The 18,086-nt window shown below is 38.9% G+C and overlaps 1 protein-coding gene across 1 annotated transcript in view; it reads right to left on the reverse strand.

Annotated features, from left to right (window-relative positions):
• Positions 1-9,846: 9,846 nt before the first annotated feature.
• The window catches only part of TYW3 (tRNA-yW synthesizing protein 3 homolog), a gene marked incomplete at its 5' end in the record, with an annotated part of 9,730 nt that continues 1,490 nt past the window's right edge, over positions 9,847-18,086 (reverse strand). The window contains 4 exons of the mRNA XM_006021765.3: positions 9,847-10,418; positions 11,477-11,610; positions 11,885-11,956; positions 12,447-12,545. Coding sequence (XP_006021827.2) covers positions 10,106-10,418; positions 11,477-11,610; positions 11,885-11,956; positions 12,447-12,545 — 618 coding nt within the window. The remainder of the gene's footprint in view (positions 10,419-11,476; positions 11,611-11,884; positions 11,957-12,446; positions 12,546-18,086) is intronic.

The following is an 18,086-nucleotide window of genomic DNA, read 5'->3' on the forward strand; positions in this document are numbered from 1 at the left end:
GCAGGAATATAAGCTTAAATGACCCCTAGTGTCAGAAAACAGCATGCTTAAGACAAATCACAAGAATTCATTTTTCTCTTCAAGGATAGTCTCAGTAAAAATGACTCAGAACTACATTAAACAGTCAGCGTAAGGGAAACTTGACAGTTGCTTCACTATGAAGAAAAAATAGATTTACTTTTTTTGTTTTTTCATTGTAGCCTCAGATAAAACAGAGGGTACCTATTTAACTTATGCAATATAACTGTGTGTTTAAAGGGTGCCCTTTCTTAAGTTATCTTAAACATTTAATCATTTATAAATCAATGCTACACCTACCTTTTAAAGCAGTGCAAGAGATCTTATTGTCTCTGTTTTCTACATGTTGGCAACACTGAAAAGTACAGCAAAAAATTAAACAATTTTCCTTTGTTTAAAATGCACCAAGAACTAGATTATTTTTAGCGAATGTACCAAATTAAAACTTATTTATTAAATAAATACATGTGAAATCCTGCTGGTGAGTTGCTAAATCTAAAAGGCTCACTGTAAAATTCCAGTGATTGTTTTGAAATGATGTAGTAGAGATTTGGGGTTATAGCTTTCCAGTTTTAAAACTACATAGATCAAGAAAATCATTGTGTTTCTGTGCATCTATTTGCTCATATAGACAAAAGTTTATAGTAAAGTAGAATTAAAGTCTTGGGTTGTAATGTGTAAACAGGCTGGATTACATCTTCTAGCAGAAATTTCTCAGGAGGGTTAAAGTGAGTTGCAAAGCCCAGCATTCACACTTGGTGGAGAGTCTGAACTGCCATGTTGATGGGGCATACGGATATTTGTCCACTTGCAGAAAACAGTCGGGTTGACCTAAAAAGGAGTGCAAGAGTGAACCATTCCCAAGGAAATAAGCTCTTATCAGAAAAGTCCTGTAGAATTCAGGAGGAAATAATATTTCTTTAGGTAATTTTCTACCAAAAATAGGCTTTAATGGGGAATAGCTTCTGTAGAATGCCTCAGAAAGCTTATAGGATAGCCCAGCTCCTGGTACTGGTTAGGACTCCAAAACACCAAGCATGCACAATCTGTGGTTGTTTTTCTGGGCACTTTGCACTGGGAACGCTGGAACAATTTGGCCTCTAACCTACCAACTAACGGGGTCCATGGAAAGGATATTATTCTCTACACCTTAGCCACTTTTAGGGAAATAGCTATTGAACTCCATTGTCTGATACTTATTACATTCTGTAGATCATTCTCTTCAGGGAAAGGATATGGGAGATGGGAAGGGCTGCCAGTTTCCCAACCTCAGACTGGTGCAGATAATTCTGTGAACTGTAGCAATATAAGACAGAAAAAAGGGGGCAGCTTGCTTAGAAGCAATTAAAGATGCTATAGTGATGGGATTTCTGAAGTCAATATTGAGTCTTAACACTGATTTAAATGTTGCCTATTTTTATGCCTCCTTCTCTGGGGCTGATGCAACAAAGAACAGCTGTCCTTCAGTTCCAGCCCCCAACTAAACATTGTGTCCCAAAGCCTGGGGAGCCAGACCTAGCTAGCTAGAGCTCCTGCAGATCAGTTCCCTTGGGTCAGGATGGGAGGATGGAATGATTTTGTCCCATCCTTGTATACACAGCAGACAACTTTTAGCTGGTATCCACATATCTTTTATTCTTTCTTTCTGCAGCAAGAAGGATGACAGCTGCATTGCACAGAATCTATTGTGCAGAGTGCAGTTCTTAATGGGTCATAACTCATCCAAACAAACAATTTTCAGTTAAAGGTGCTTCACAATGGAGGACTATTTCCAAGCCACGTTTCAACTCTATCCAAAGCTATTTTGCTGCTATAGGATCATTTTATAAAATGGGGGAAGTATATATTTGCCACTTTCCTCATTCTCTGAAAGAGCTGAAGCTTTGAAAAAAAATTGTTGTAAGAGAGTCAGAGGCAGTAATCTAGCTTTGTGACATGCATTGCAGGAATAGCTCTGAATTGCAGCTTGAAAGTGAAATTTTGAAAAGTTATTTGTGACTGAAAATAGAATAAAAGAAAAGTGTCCTATTGGCCACTGCACCCCTCTGGAACGTGTCAAAAAGTAGATTAGTGGAGTTCTGCTTTCAAGATGTGTATTTAAGAATAGAAAAGCTCATTTTCATTCTGTACCTATGGAAGGAAATCAGCAATGGATGTGCATTGTCATAGCTCTATTGAAGTTAATATGATGATAACAGTATACACCAGTGATTTTCAACCAGGGTGCCACAGCAGCCTGGGGTGCCTTGAGATTCTCTCAAGGTTGCTGTGGGGTGCCATGCAGTGTTTGCGCTGTTAGGTTTACAAGCAAAATTCACAAGGTAAGTTCAGAGATTTCAAATAGAAATCCATAGTTATAGTCTTTGCAACAACCCCCCTCCCCAAAAGCAAAAAAACAACCCACAAACCAAACCAAACCAAACAAAAAATGCTATATTTTTCTATAGTCAGAAAAAGAGTGAAAACTAAGAGCTGGGATTTTTTGAGGGGTGCCTTGAGTCTGTCCAGGGTTGCCTCAAGTCTAAAAAGGTTGAGAAGCACTGGTTTACACCAACTAGTAATTGTTTACCAGATCAGCACTGCAATATAACTTTCATTTAAATCCTTTAGATATTCCATAAATCTTAAGAAGGCATATTTGTAGGCTGATGTAGTGCTGGAATTTGTGTATCTGCCAGTGATGCAAAGTGATTTAACAATTAAATTAAATTAACAGTTGTTTAAGGTATCCCCCCAGGATTCTTATTTAAAACAAAGCACAACAGTTAAGTTATAAATATATAATTAGTAGTTCTTTTGATGAAATTATCTGTTCATGTCAATGGAAACTTGGCATTCAAGAAAATAGCTATTTTTCATTGGTTATGTGAAAACTGACAACAGAGAAACTGTTGACAGCACAAACCCATGTCTGCAGCAGTATAAAATGAGTAGGGCAAACTTCATCCAGAAAAAAACAGGGATCTAATTTTATCCTGAATCTTAGTATTTGATGATTGTTGCTTTGCTTCGAAAACAACTGAGAATTTCCCATTTTGATGGAGGTGTGCATGTTCATATTTCACTGAAGTTAGTGGCAGCTGAGGGAATTTTTAAATCATTCTGAAATGCTGAGATAATTCACATTTATGCCTAAATCTGCCGAGTTTTTTCCAGCCCCTCTCCTCTGCCCCCCTTAATACTGCTTACAGCACAAGAGGCTACATTGTAATTATGTTAAGCTGTTTGTAGATCAGACTAAAGTCTTCCTCAATATCACATTATATAAAATCAAAGTGTTTTTTTCCTAGTAGTTGTATATTTCCACCAACTAAAATTGCTGACGATTTCCCAAAACTCCACTGCATGGAAGATGCATCATCAGTAAATTGTTTTTAATATCAAGAGTAATGATAAATGACCACATTGTGCTAATAAATATAACAATCCTAATAAAACAAAGTCAAACATTTTAGCAGTCTCAACTGAGACTGTAAGGAGTTCTTTGTAGGGTGTTAACTTCATCTTAAAACATCAGTTTCACTTTAAAGTCATTGTCATTCCGTTCTAGTTCAATTTGTTTTCAATAGTAAGACTCCTGGGAAGAGCTGCACGTTAGAGCAGGATTGGGTCCATCCCTCAGGATTGGGTCCATTTCATGCCACACTTTTTAAAACAGAACAGGCAACTGATTTGGTTCAGATGCAGGGAGGGAAGGATGACCTGAAATGATTCTTGCTGTGAAGGGTAACAAGTTCTAAGCAAGAAAATAAACTCGTAAGAGGGATAAATAAGTCAGCTGCCCCAGAACATTTGTAACTTGTAAAGTGAATCTGCAGTCACAGAAAATGTGCCTCTATTCTAAGAAATCAAACACACAAGCTGTGAGTATCAAAGTACAAGATGTGAAGTAGAAAGCGTACAGAAGACTTTTCTCTTTTCCTAGTGAACCTTGGAATTTTCCTCTACGATGCATGCAGTTTCCCCAAACTACTTGTAATTTGGTTTACAGGTGTCTGTATGTATACCCAGCGTTTAAAACAGTGGATTCAAAATACAGCAGAACTTTCTAAGGAAGCTGAAAATAAAATATAGCTCCACAAAACTCAGCCTGAATATATATGAAACTCCACTTATATTTGGGGTAAGAGAATGCATCCTCTGTAGGTAAATTACAGGTCTATAGCGTAGGATTTTGGAGACGGCAAATCCAAATTATGGCTTGGTTAAGTGGCTTTCTAGCTGAAAGTTTTTGCTCACTCAACCCGTGCAAGTGCTGATACCAGTATACCTTTCCGTATTAAAAACTTCTGATAAAAGAACCTTCCTAATCATGTTGATATTTTGGACAAGCAATAGAAGTTCCTTCCTCTTCCTCCTGCTTGCAACCATGCAGTTCTATTTATTTCTTTATGCCGGTTGCTATACTTGAATGACCGGGTTCCATTGGGCATAAAATTAAGAAATGGCCAAATCTGGTCCAAACTTTTCGACTTTCCGATGATTAAACAAAACTGATTTTAGTGTAAGAGGAGAATGCAGAAATGAACATTTTTCTTTTTTTTCAAAAAAGAAATCTTAGTTCATAATAATAAATACTGTGAAATGTACAGGTCTAGACATTCCTGTAATGTCTACGTTGTTTAAAAATATGGGTGATGAAAACTGGAGTTTTGTCAGGGGAAAATAATTCCACAGTTGCATGGAATAACCTTGTCCTCTAAGTGTATATATTCTGCTTATCTCTACTCTACACATGAACACATGCTGAACGTTTTACATGCAATATGCATGAAAACCTTCTGTACAGTGTGGGTTTTTTTTTCCATACATAAATATAGTTCTATATAGAACTATGTACAAATCCCTTACAGGATTAACTATATTTGCAAAGAATCCTTATAGAATTGCAGACATTTAAAATCCTTCAGCTAGAGACTAAAGCCTATGTTTTTTTTTAATCTCTTCTTTTTCAATTCTCTATTTTTCTCTCTGAAATACAAAGAACACAGCAAGAATATAATTGTACAAAATACGCATGTTTCTAAAATGCATGGAAGCCATGACTGTAAATTCAGTTCACTGATGGTATTGAGTATATTCAGACTAACTTTTAAACCATCCCCTGAATATGGTAGAAGTCTCTTTATTTTAGAAACACCACTTCTAATGGAGAAGGCATTCTTTGTTTTCATAATTTTTTGGATAAACTTTAAATGCCAGTCTTTTCCCCCCCAAAAGTTAAAAAATAACACAAATTAGCTACACAAGCAAATAAAACTTCATCTAAATCTAAAGCTGAAACTGCTTGCTGTCACTGTATGTAGCACTCTACCACCTAGTGGCGTGTTGTATAAATTTAACCATTATTTACCTTATCTCCACTGTTGATTTTTGTCTTGTTATCTGCTATATGAACTCAGCACCACACAACTTGTTGAAACAGATGTTTCTGCTACTTACAGAACTTGCTGGATTAAGGCAACCTCCGTTCCAAAAGGAAACAGTTGTGCTGCAGGATGGAACTAATGATTTGTATAAGATGTTGATTGCTTAAGGGAGAAAGCCATTGATGTATAACTGCAATATGGATGGAAGTAGATTATCTTGTCAAACACTTCTGTTAGCAGCTTTAGCACCACCATTTCTGTGGTGCAGTTACCATCCTCTCCCTGCCCGTGAAGTGTCAGCTGCCCAGATGTGCTATTTTATTGGGCCTCTGTTAACATTCACCCAGCCCAACATGTACTATTAGTCCTGCTCATCCAATACTTCGGTGGATTGGGCTTTGCAGGCTCCACTCCCTTCAAATTCCCTTTTTGGGTGCAGTGGGGATGCTGCTGACCCACCTCCTCACCATATACCCCACTTCTGTTAGCCTACTAGGGTAAATACCACTGGACACCCTGCCACAGTAAGCTCCTTAAAGCAGCTATATAAATGGTGTGCCTCCAAGTCACGTTGGAGGTGATTTGGAATGACCTGCTGATTTTACTCCTATAGTGAAATCTATATATATTTCTAGTATGCTTCTGTGAAGTTTAGTTTCCAGTTTCTTTTCTGATATCTTATACATCTGTTCACCAGGGCACCCCAGGGGAAGACAAAGTCTAACAATCACAAACTGCTGGAAGACCATTTTAGACTGAACATAAGGAAAAACTTCTCTACTGCTCGAGTCTCCAGAATCTGGAATAGACTCCCCACTAGAAGTGGTGATTGCACCTATTCCGGAAACTTTTTAAGAAACACTTGGATGCTTATCTTGCTGGGGTGATCTGCCCCCAGCTGACTTCCTACCCCTTAGGCAGGGGGCTGGACCCGATGATCTTATGAGGTCCCTTCCAGCTCTAACATCTATAACTCTCTGAATCTATGAAGGCATTCAGTACCTTAAAGAAATAATAAGTGACTCTCCAGGTCCTGGAGACGTTGTGATCATAGGACAAATCCTTCCCTCACAAAAGGGATGAAAATAGTAGTAAAGTTACTTGTCTTGCTTTGACTAAAAGGAGTAATATTTCTACGTGCAATAAGATACTAAGCCAACTGACACTTAATTTGGTAGTCCAAAAGAATGACCCTCACCTTTTAGGAGAAGGCTGTGGACTGGGCGGGTCTTTATTTCCCCACTCCACATGGAGATGTTGAGATCAGCACTCTTTTTGTAGGGTGGACTTGGATTTATACAGTGCACAGCAGTACAGCAGAGGAAAATTTTGAGTTAGGAGCACAAATAAACAACATGCACTCTTACATCTGTTTTTCTTGGCACTTACATTCCTGGAAATGCAGCTTAAAAGCTTTTTAAAAATCTATTTAAAGATCCCAATTATTTTTCCCCAGGCTGACACCTAATATGCCAAAATTGTGCTCAAGGCACATTTTACAGTGGAATTAAACTCCCCTGAAAACACAGGTTTAGGTAATGGAAACAATGACAGTTTTTTAACTATGATGACATTATCCTTGCCCCTCCCTTCCCTTCCCCCACCCCCCCGCCCCTCCCAATTCTTAGCACTGATCTCCTTCTGATCTGAGTGTTAGAAACCACTGAATACATTTCATAACAGAAGCTCTTGATTTATTACGTGGCATTTTTTTAACATGCAATTTGCTATAGCTTTATGCAAAACCCCCCATAATACAGATGGACTTTCTAGTGTTCAAGTGTAGAAGTAAATGAATTGTAGCATGTTGTAGGCTAAGCAGCTAACTTTTATTTAGATGTTTACATAATGTCCGCTAAATTAAGCTTAGAAAGTTCATGCCCATACATTTATGATGCTAGAAGTTTCAGAAATGGAACACATTCCAACCCTTAAATGCAAATAGAAAATTCTTAGTAACTGGTCCACAGTCCCTAATAGATGCTTTTTTTTGGAAATGACTCTGCTGGCAAGTAAACTAGGAATTCTGCCTGCCTTGTAGTCCACCCTGTCTAGGTGGTGTGGAGGGAATCTTTATGTTCATGCTGAAGTATAAATGAGAGCTCAAGTTCTACTCCCCTGCAGGATTAAACCCAGCCACTTGGCAGTGAGGACACAGGCACAAAAGCCCTCCAACTGCTGAGAGTCCTTCAGTGCCTCACCAAGTTCCTTTTGAAGGACACTTAGGATTTCCCACAACTAATAGAGGGTATTGGAGTATCTTCATAGGCAGAATGAGGGAATATGCCTCCAAATGCACATGAAGGATTGCAGAAAGAGCAAGGACTCAGTAAAGCACAACCTGCAGGGCTGTAGGGATGTTTCATCTGGGCACTTCCCAGGTGCCCAGATGAAACTAGCTAAGCTAACCCAGGTGCCAATTACCCAAGTCATCTAAGCAGTAAAGACATGTACGCTGATCCCAAATGCATTGACTCTAAGGTGCTGTATGTGCTGCATATGAAGGCAAAATTAAGGTTTTTTTTTCTGTTGAGTAAAACTTCTATAAAAGCATATTTATTAATAATACCTGCAACAGGGAGCCAGAAGCTCCTGTTACTTTAAGAGCAGGTAGCAGACCAAGTGGGCTGTGTGGGGCTGCAGCAGCAGGAGCATAGGCTGGCCCTTAATTAAAAGGGGAAATTCCTGTGTGTGGGTGGGGGAAGCCACATGGCAGAAACAGGGGGGGGAGCGGGGGCTTTGAAGCATATAAACCCAAGGCCTGAACCAGGACAGGCAGTGGCCCTATAAGCAGCAGAGAGAGGAGTCCCTGTGCAGGATGGCACTGACCAGCACACAGGCAGTCTCAAAGAGGTGCAAGTATAGAGCTAATGAGGACTTATAGTCAGTGAGGGAGTTATTGGCCCAGCATAGGGAGAAGTTTTGGTTTGGGCTTGCATTTCTGTTCTGATTAGGAACTGGAGGCTGGATAGTGGCTGTGGGGACAGACAGGAGGCCACACAGGGGTACCTGGGAGGTGCTCCAGACTTTCAACCCTATAGGGGCAACCCTAAGCCAGTGAGATGCGCCAAGGGCCAGACTCAGAAGCTGGGGAAGAGGAAGTGGGCCTAGGCTGGAAGTTGACAGTGAGAGTACCCACGTGGGCTTCAGCCTGTACAAGCTTGTGTATGAATCTAAAGTAATATCTGTGAGGCATGGGTGTGGCTGTAGGGATTGAAGGAGGCCACAAATGGCCTCCTTCCATTAAGGCAACTGGTGCTGTGGAGCACTGATATAGTGGGGGGGGGCATCTAGGGCACTGAAGAACAGGGGGGGCAGCTAGGTACAGATGGGACTCACTGGCCACTGGCCAAGGCAGGCTAGGGCTCACTCAGGGACCTTGGGGCAGCCTCCCTACAAAAGATAATTCCATCAAGGTGTGGCAGATGGGTGCCCTGGGGAGCTCAGTGGGGCAGGAGCTGTATGGACACCTAGGATTTCCCATAACTCAGATAATTAGAGTATCTCCATATGCAGAACCAGGGAATATACCTCCAAATGCAAAGCATCACAGGAATTACTGTGGCACAGTCCTGTCACAATACCTTTCTCAATTAAATAAGCAGCAGTTTGAACTAATCCCAACATCGCTGATTTTTAACCACACACAAAAGCTTTTTGCCCCACAACAAAAATCATACAGAAAGCATAAGAGTTTCCTAAGCAGACTTAACCTTCTGGCACTGAGCAACAAAGAAGACAGTTATTGTAGCTAAGTGCCAAATGTTTGGGGAACATACCTGTCAAGAACACGACAAATTTCTCTATTTTATTTTAAAACGTCTTATTATTTCCCTGCTTATTTTCTGGATTGCGACCACTTATTTAGCTTCTTTGGTAGGTGGAAATAAGAAATGGGCAAGGGTCAGAAAGACACTAATGAATGAAAGAGACTGCCAAGAGTTTTCTTGAAGCTAACATAAAACTATCAGATAGTTCAAGACTTTTAAAACCAGCTGACCAAGGCAGGAAGAACACATATAACAGTGCAACCAGAGCTTGAAACCAAGGACTGAAGTGTACAAAGCAGCAGAACTGTTATTACAGTGGGAGTGATGGAATTCTGGACATGTTGGACTGGAGAGGCAGCTTACACTGCCAGTATGGACATGCATCTCAACTTTGTTTTTCCATGCAAATCTTGGTACACAAGTACTGTACTCAGTAGTAAATACTGCCTTGTTTTGACAAGGCTGTCCTGTATTTCTGCAAACAGACTGAATAGTCCCAAATGGTTAAGGTTTCCAACATCAATATTCTTATGAACTCGTAGAAGGAGCTATGGTAGTAGCAGTAGTACTGGAATAAGGACGTAATCGCTGAGCGCTGGAGCTTTAGGTCTTTCCCCAGTGTTAAAATTAGTATGGCCTTCCCTGTGGATTGGTGACAAACTAGAGTAATGCAAAATTAAGCTGCTGTGTGTTTGTCATTAAAATATAAAGATATTTTATTTTTAGAAGGTGCATTTCTGTAGCATTTTATATACAACTCAGAACCTGTCACATTTGTTTTATTAGTGGCTTTAGTGAATATTGTCCTCATGGTAAAACTTCCACAATAGCATTATTTCCCAGAACACAGAAGTTTAACAGCTCTTATAAAGAGCAGTACAAATATCAGTATGCTTGCAATGTTTTCATACTTCTAGGCATATATTAACAAGGAGATAATATCCCATGTCAATATATTTCCTCAAAAATATTAAGATTGATTTCTGGGTCATCTTCACTTTCTGAATCTTCATTGTTGTCTGGAGAGGTATTCACACCATGCACATTATCTGTGTTTCTTTTTCTCCTGCGAACGTACACAGAATAGGTTTGAACTGTTTCACAAGAGGAGTTACTGTCTGGAGAGGCGATCACACCACATGCTTTATCTGGTTTTCTTTTGCTCCTGCAACTGTGTGTAGAACATGTCTTGACTGTTTCACAAAGTGAGCTACTAGAGCCATGTTGGGTTTTCAAAGCCAACTGCAGGCAGCTGTAAAACCTAGAAAGCAGTAAGTATGTAGTTACAATTTGTGTATGTTTGCTGTTTCTGCAAGCCAAACATTAAAGTTTTTGCAACACCTTTAAAATAAATGCAGAACCATTATAAGAGAATTCTTACTAAATCCAAATGCTGCCCTGTTCAAGTCTTCTGTGAGCATACTACCAAATGTCTCCTATATATATGCTGTCATTTCTCTAACCACTAATCTTATTGATGGAACCTACTTGGCAGAGATGGCCAATGTATAATTAAAATCCCATATTACTGAGAACTTCATAACAGATAATCATCTTCCAAGTGTCTCTAATGGAAAATCCTATTCATGATTCAGTGGACCATCTTCCCTCTCATTAGCAATTACTTAAATACCCCTTTGGCAATGACAATATGAAAAACATTTTTCTTAAATTTTTAACTGTCATTAGTACAATTAAGTATGTTGTCCTCTTACTCTTCATCCTACCCTACTGTCTGCTCTCACATCTGGAAAGAAGATGATGCTATTACCCTACCTCTCAGTAGGCTATTACCCTACCTCTCAGTAGACGACCAGCACATTTGACAGACCAGTGTCAGAACTATGCAGTGTTTAGTCTGTTAAAGTGCGTATTCTAATCTGAACCCACATGAAACTGTGAATTTAAAATAAGAAAACATCCTGATTTTTCATTAAAAGTTTTTAATTATGTGTGTCTAGATACTGTGTAAAATCTATTCAAACACAAGTCCCACTATGAAGTGAGCCATGCATCAGTCAGCACTCCATGAGAAGTCCATCCTATATATTTGAAAAAGTTGTAGTCCAGACCTTTTTGGAAATATTAAATAAATCCACTTTGAGTAGTTACCTTATAATGTTGCTCATACAGATGACTGTTTAATGAAGTACTTATCTCTGGTCTTCAATAGCTGAAAATTTAACTCTTAACTGAAGTTACATTTTAAACCTAGTACTACCTTGTGATTAAATCTGTTTGATATAGCATTTCTCCCATATAAACTGATACGTCTGAAATTCAGATGTTGTGAAGTAGAATGGATGTAATTTAACAAACCTGTCAATCCTCTTCAAGTTCTCTTCCATCTTCCGATTAGCTATCTGTACTAGGAAGTCAACATATTCTTCAGTGACCATTAATTTCCCCATCTGGCTTAATGGAACTTCTAAACAATGAGTACTCCGAACAGCCTAGGGGATATAAAAAAGTACTATCTTGAATTAAACTAGCTTCCACTTACCTTTAAGTAGATAGCCCTACAAAGTTGGTGCAATTCTTTTAAAGAAAAAATCATCAGAGGAGATTCAGTTGTTTGTTAAGACTGGATGGAGATCTTCACTATGGCTTGTCATACCACAGCTAACCTTAAATAATGCTATTCAGATGTAACATTTATTAAGTGTCTTCATGTTAGAGAATAATTTTTAAGTTGTGTAACAAAACAGGAAAAATAAAAGACTTTACCATCATAATTTTCCCTCTTCTGCCAACTGTAATGCCAGAGTTCCTGAATCCAGAATTTATAGCTGCTGAATGCTGTGGAACACACAAATATTTTAAACAATTCATATGCATTTTGTCAGACTGATTATTTTTACAACCAGGAGAGCCTTGTATGCTTTTAAATTTTACAGCATGCAGCAACAGTTGTAGGAAGATGACAAGTTAGGAACAAGATTGTCCTGTGCAGCTCTATAGAATTTCTTTTCACTTAGCAAACTAGTTTCTACAAAACATTATCAACCAGGGAATGTGACACGTTATTCAGGCAAAGCATAAACCAAACCTGGTTAAGCTAGGAGACTGAAGTACATTAAAGTGATTTTATTTTTAGAAAGTATAGGAAAATCTGCAGAAAGTCTAAATCCATATTTTCTCCATCAACTTATTTTATTACCCCAGTTATTAAACAGTTCTCCTGGGAATATTTCTAAGTGTTACAAGACAGTTAACTGCCAGCATTTTTACTTATGCAGCAAGGAATTTAAACAAAACAATACAACACTGTTACTTGATAAAATCTTACCAGAAGTTGTGCATCTTGCAATTCTCGACACAGCACATGGAGAACAAATGGTTCAAATTTGAAAATAGCGTCACCAGTGGCTTTCTGCAATGCAGTCATCTGGAAAATGCAGGGAATGTTATAATATATTAGTCCTACAAATGCAAGTGGCTATCAGTAATACTTCAAAACAAAACCTCATCAGTGTATGTAACACACACAAATAAATACAGGGACTGATGTGGCTCAAATAATCAGATTTCTGTAGTTGTTTAACTGTGTTTAGCTTTTCATTGTTCATAATACAGAGAAGCTTCACAGATTTTTCAAATTTTATACTAGCTGAACAGATAACCTTGCTATGATTTTGTATTAAACTTAAGATTTTTTTCCCCGCACTTGCTTCCCTTTTTCTTTACAGGCAGTCTTCAGACTTACAACACAATTGGTTCCTGAAAATCACATCTTAAGTTGAAACGCTGTAACTCGGAACCAATTTTCTTATAAGAAACAATGTTATAAATGGGGGATTGGTTCCTGAACCAAGGCCCAATACTCTATTTTCACCAAAAATACCCCAGAATTTTGTACTTAATCAATTATAGATGAGTAATATAGCTACATGAATGTATTTATATTGTAAATAGCAATCATATTGATTTGGAAGGACTTCTTTGAGGTGACATTGTTGGACTTTTTGAAGGGCTCTTGGCTGGAGTCTTAGGAGTCTTGGCTGCAGGTTTTTCTGGAGTCTTGTCTGCTTTCTTAGAAAGTGTCCAAGGAACTTTGGACAAATGTTCCCAGGGAGATGGGTGACACAGCAAACTTGTTTGCTGGCGTGGCATCACATCGGATCAAGCATTGTAAAGTCAAAACTGATGTCATAAACTTGAAATAGGGTATCAGTTTATAAACACTGGAACTTGAAACATTGTAAGTCGAGGACTGCCTGTACTACTTTTTACATTACTACTGTTTTTGAGGGGAGGGGGGTAGATTTTTTAATATGATGTTGGGCACTTAAATTCTGAAACAGTTCTCAAAGCAGAATAATCTTTAAAGATGAATTAGGCTCAATTTATGGCCTGAACCACTTGATCACACTTAAATGTTTCTAGCTATTTTATTAACATTATGAAATAAAAGGATTTAGAAATTGAAATTAAATTCAACCTACTTCAAAAGGATAAATTGTTTTATAGCTACATGGTGAATTTTACTCTTAGGGCTTCAAGATAAATGTTTTGCTTCAAGATAAATGTTCCTACAACTGTATTTGCAAGTGTGTACACAATGAGCAATTAAATGTTGCATAGGACAGTGGCAGCCAAGCTTTTTGGCAGGTGTGCCACAAAATTAGCTCTGAACATCACTAAGTGGCACTGATTCCTTTCCCCTACTCAAGCTGCTACATTTTCTGCTTCTTGTCCTGTGCTCCCTGCCTGATCATCTGCTCCACTTTCTCCCGTCTCCTCTCTGCCCCATCTGCTACCATGCTGCCTGTCCCCTCCTTGAGCTGCTGTATGCCACACACAGGCTGCCAGTGCCATTTGTTTCATGTGTGTTGGAAGTTGGCCTAGGATGTAATTATGACTTCTTTACTTCCATATCCAGTGTTTCTGTAAAACAAATGTAAAGGCTGTTATGGATTTTAGTTCACAAAGGTTGGTTTGAGACCATTTCATTATTGCAGTTTGTGTCACAATCTACCACTGTATTTTATACTTTTTTGTGTTCTTACTTTGAGACTAATCGTGTTCACAATCAGAGAGCATTTTGAAGAAAGCATTAGTAGGTATAGATTTGCTACATTCATGTTTAGGACAACTTTGAGCTGTTGCCACTTGGTTTGTTTTTATTTTCTAAAACTAAATATTTTTAATAAAACTCCTAAAATAAACAAAGTCAACTCAGCCTAGCACTTTAAAATACCAGCAGTGGTGATATAAAGTAAAAATGCTGACATGACTATCTTCAGCTCTTAGAATACAGGAAGGCATGTGCATATTGTCACAGTGTATCTCTTTCAGTCACTGTTCTGGTTATGAATCACGGCTAAACATTTTAAATGCTCAATATTGAAAAGTTAAGTCATGTATTTAGGGGCCTGTTTTGTAAACATGCCAAGCATCTTTGGCTACCACTTTAGCCAGCAGGAACTGGTGGTTCTCAATGTCTGTTACTTTGGGCTCTACAATATGAAGCCCACAGGTTAAATGCTGCGCTTCCATGAACACCACCATGTTCAGCATAATGAAGATCTGGGGCCTCAGTACAGATGTAGATACTCCTATTTCAAACATTTTCCCTGTGTTTAAAAATTCTTGTCTAGTGACCTGAGCCCTATAACGCACAGTCTCAGCAACCTGACTAGTGTTAATGCAGTTGGGAGCAAAATTGGACAGGCATGTCTCAGAGATAAGTATTATAACAGAGTCCAATATTAGCTGTGATCAATGTAAAGTAAGGGTGGTGGGTGTATTTTTTTAAAAGGGGTTTCTGTTTCTCTGACAAAGCTAAGTAATTTTGCAGGCGCTCAAGGGACTGTTTTGCAGTAAGAAGAAATAGACAAGAGAATCATACCGACTGAAATTGTCCATGCGCGTCAGCACTGCCCTAGGGCTGCAGTGACTGACGCTGCTTGTTTCATCAAAATGCTTTTCAACTGAAATATTACAACTAAGGGATTTTATTACCTTACTGCTTCTAAATCACCAATTTCCTGTGAAAGGCTCAATTTTAATAAAAAATACTGAAAGTAATTTCCTATTACGCCTACAAAGTCTGAGGCCCATCTCTGTACCCCAGTGGAGTCTGTGGCAAATTCCCCAGGGGGAACAGAACCAGGCTCTTAGTCAGTACAAAGTGAAAGCCTAACTGCTGCAAACAGATTAATTACAAGTGGCAATTGGTGATGAGATGTTCTATGCAGGGACTTTCCTGTACTAAAGCCATAACAGTAGAGAGGGATGTTGAAAAGGAAAGAACCTGTGTTTACTTGGAGAACTGTGGTCTCTGTCACACACTACACTTGGCGGTCCTTGCGCCAATAAACTGAATGCTTGCCTGAACTGCAGTACAGTACAAACTTGCCTGAGACCGGCTTTTAACTGCTGGCTTGGGTACCTGTAGCAGCATGGCTGAAGCAGAAGCATAACAATCAGTTTCTGCATTCCCTCAGAAATCAGCACCTGGGACAGGTGCCCCCATTGCTTTGTCCTGCAGCAGGATGGTCCTCAGGTTGGGCTGCAAAACTGGCCAGAGAAGCAGGGTAAATTGTCATGTAGTTGGCCTGCAGCTTTGTGCTTCTGCAGCTAGACTATTATTGATATGTACATCAGTTATATGAAGTTAGCTTGGGCGTGTTTACACTACACTACAGTCACAGCACAGTAGTACTGCCAGACTCTTTTTCCACAGCCAAGCTTATGAGTACAGATCCTCATGGACTAAAACAGGAATCCATATATGTGCTTATGTACATCTTAAAGTAGCTAAACAGCAGTCCCATACATACGGAATACAACTGCCAAAAACAGTGTGTAGATTTCTCACTGAGAAAGTGATGCATAAAAAGAAAATATGGCACTTATCTCCGAGGACATATTTTTACTGAATTTTTATTTATTCTTGTTGAACAGTGCCCAGAATGCCTCCATGAACAGGTATTCTGTACACATTATGAAAGCCTTTTCCTAAAAGCATAAAAAAGATAATAAAAAAAATCAGTTAATTATATCTCAAGTATCCTGTTCTTGTACGATGGTTGCCGACATACACAATGGGGAGCAAAGTAAAGTGAGCTGCCTGCTGAAGAGCAAAATGTATACAGTCCAGGAGTTCTGACTCCCACTCATTTCCCAACCATTAGATTACCACTCATGTATATAGTATATGAAAATAAAACTAGTCAAGAAGTTCTCACACCTTTAATGGATGCATGAAATATCTTACCAGATGTCTGCCACTAAAAGTCAATACAAAAAAAAAAGTTCCTGCTAGCAAAAAGTTGCAGCACCCTACTGAGCTGCTCACACCTTGTCCCTAGCTGATGGCAAACAGACTGAGTCTGGTGAGATTTTGATCAAGATGCTATTAAATAACTCAAGAACAATAAGGTGAAGGGGTTTAGTTTGAGTCCAGATATATGTACCTTTTATGGTCCTGATATTGGTTTTACTTTGTGGGGTAAAATGTAAAGAACAAAAAGCAAATCTGGAAATCAAAGAGTACTGAATCTGTTTAATTTCTTGCAAGTGATTAGATTTTTGGTTTAAGGATATTTAGGGTATTATTAAATTAAAAATCTAGCACATTAAATTAATACTTTTGGCACTAGTTTACACATTTACTTGCCAACTAAGGACGTGCTAATCTTAATTGCATTCAGAGCAATTAAAAAAATTATAATAAAGATAAAAATATAGTTAACACATTTGTACAAAATTGTAATAACCCAGATAGTAACTTTGGAAAAGGATAGTAAACATAATTCTGCAATCAAGTCAATCTATAATCTATTTGAGATTGGGATAAAATGTAATGTAGGGGCAAAACACTGCCACGTCTATGTACTGAAGGGTCCTTTCACTTTCTGCTGAAGTAGTTAACGTTGGCAGTGGTCAGAGACAGCATAAGAACTAATGGATATCAGGTGTGATTTGATATAGCAGTACTTATTTTCCTGTTGGTAATGAAATATAGAACTTTGTTGCTAGTTCAGTGTAAGCTACTAACAAGATTACCATCTGAACCCTGTTTGGTCTACAAAAAGTGAATCTGTAGTGCCATTACTTCCTAAGTGTGCAAGCTCAGCCTTAAAGTCACTCTTTAACTAACATCCATGTTTGTAGCCTTAGCAGGTTAGAAAAAGATTGAATTTCATGGAAGACCGAAGATACTGAGATCATGTGGAAAACAGGACTCCACTTATGTTATGAAAAAGGAACTCAGATGTACATTTTTTTCAGATAACATACTTTAAAAAATACTGTTCTAGAAATACCGCAAAATGACCTGTTGGCTGTGTCCAAGCGAGCGTGGAATTATGGTATGTGGTACCACTCACCGCACATACAAATGTTCTCCACAATGCTACCTTGCAGCATAGGTTTGGGTTTTTTTGACCTCGGGAGATCCTGGGGTCAAAAGAACCCACACCAAAAAAAAGCAGGGCAGTGCAAGTGACGGCAGCATGCACTGCCCAAAACTGGAGCCTGGCCAGCTAGAGCTATACTCTGGGTGCTGGCCAGGCTCCTAGCTGTAAAAGCACCATGGCTAGAGCCCTGGGAGGCCCCCATGTAAGGCTACAGGTCCAGCAGTTGCTGGCCCGTCTCCCTACCCGACCCAGGGTTAACCTGCCACCTGCTAGAGGACATGTGGCAAGGGCATTCCCTGGTCTATGCTCACATGGATACAGCCATGATGAATGGATTATGGAAGTGGTGGATTTTGTTACCTGTTCATGCTCCAGTCTAGGTTATATTAAACTGCTGAACTTAAGTTTTCTCTCTCTCTCTCTCCACATGAAGCAGGGAAACTAAGTAATTTGACTATGTTTGTAATAGGAAGCTAGCACTTCCTCTAACTATTGTAGATACCTTGCACATCACTTCATTTTAGTGGCCAGGAAAAAAACTATACTTTTTTCTAGTGCAGGAA

This window comes from Alligator sinensis, unplaced genomic scaffold, assembly GCF_000455745.1.
Source record: "Alligator sinensis unplaced genomic scaffold, ASM45574v1 scaffold853_1, whole genome shotgun sequence".
NCBI classification, from domain to species: Eukaryota; Metazoa; Chordata; order Crocodylia; family Alligatoridae; genus Alligator; species Alligator sinensis.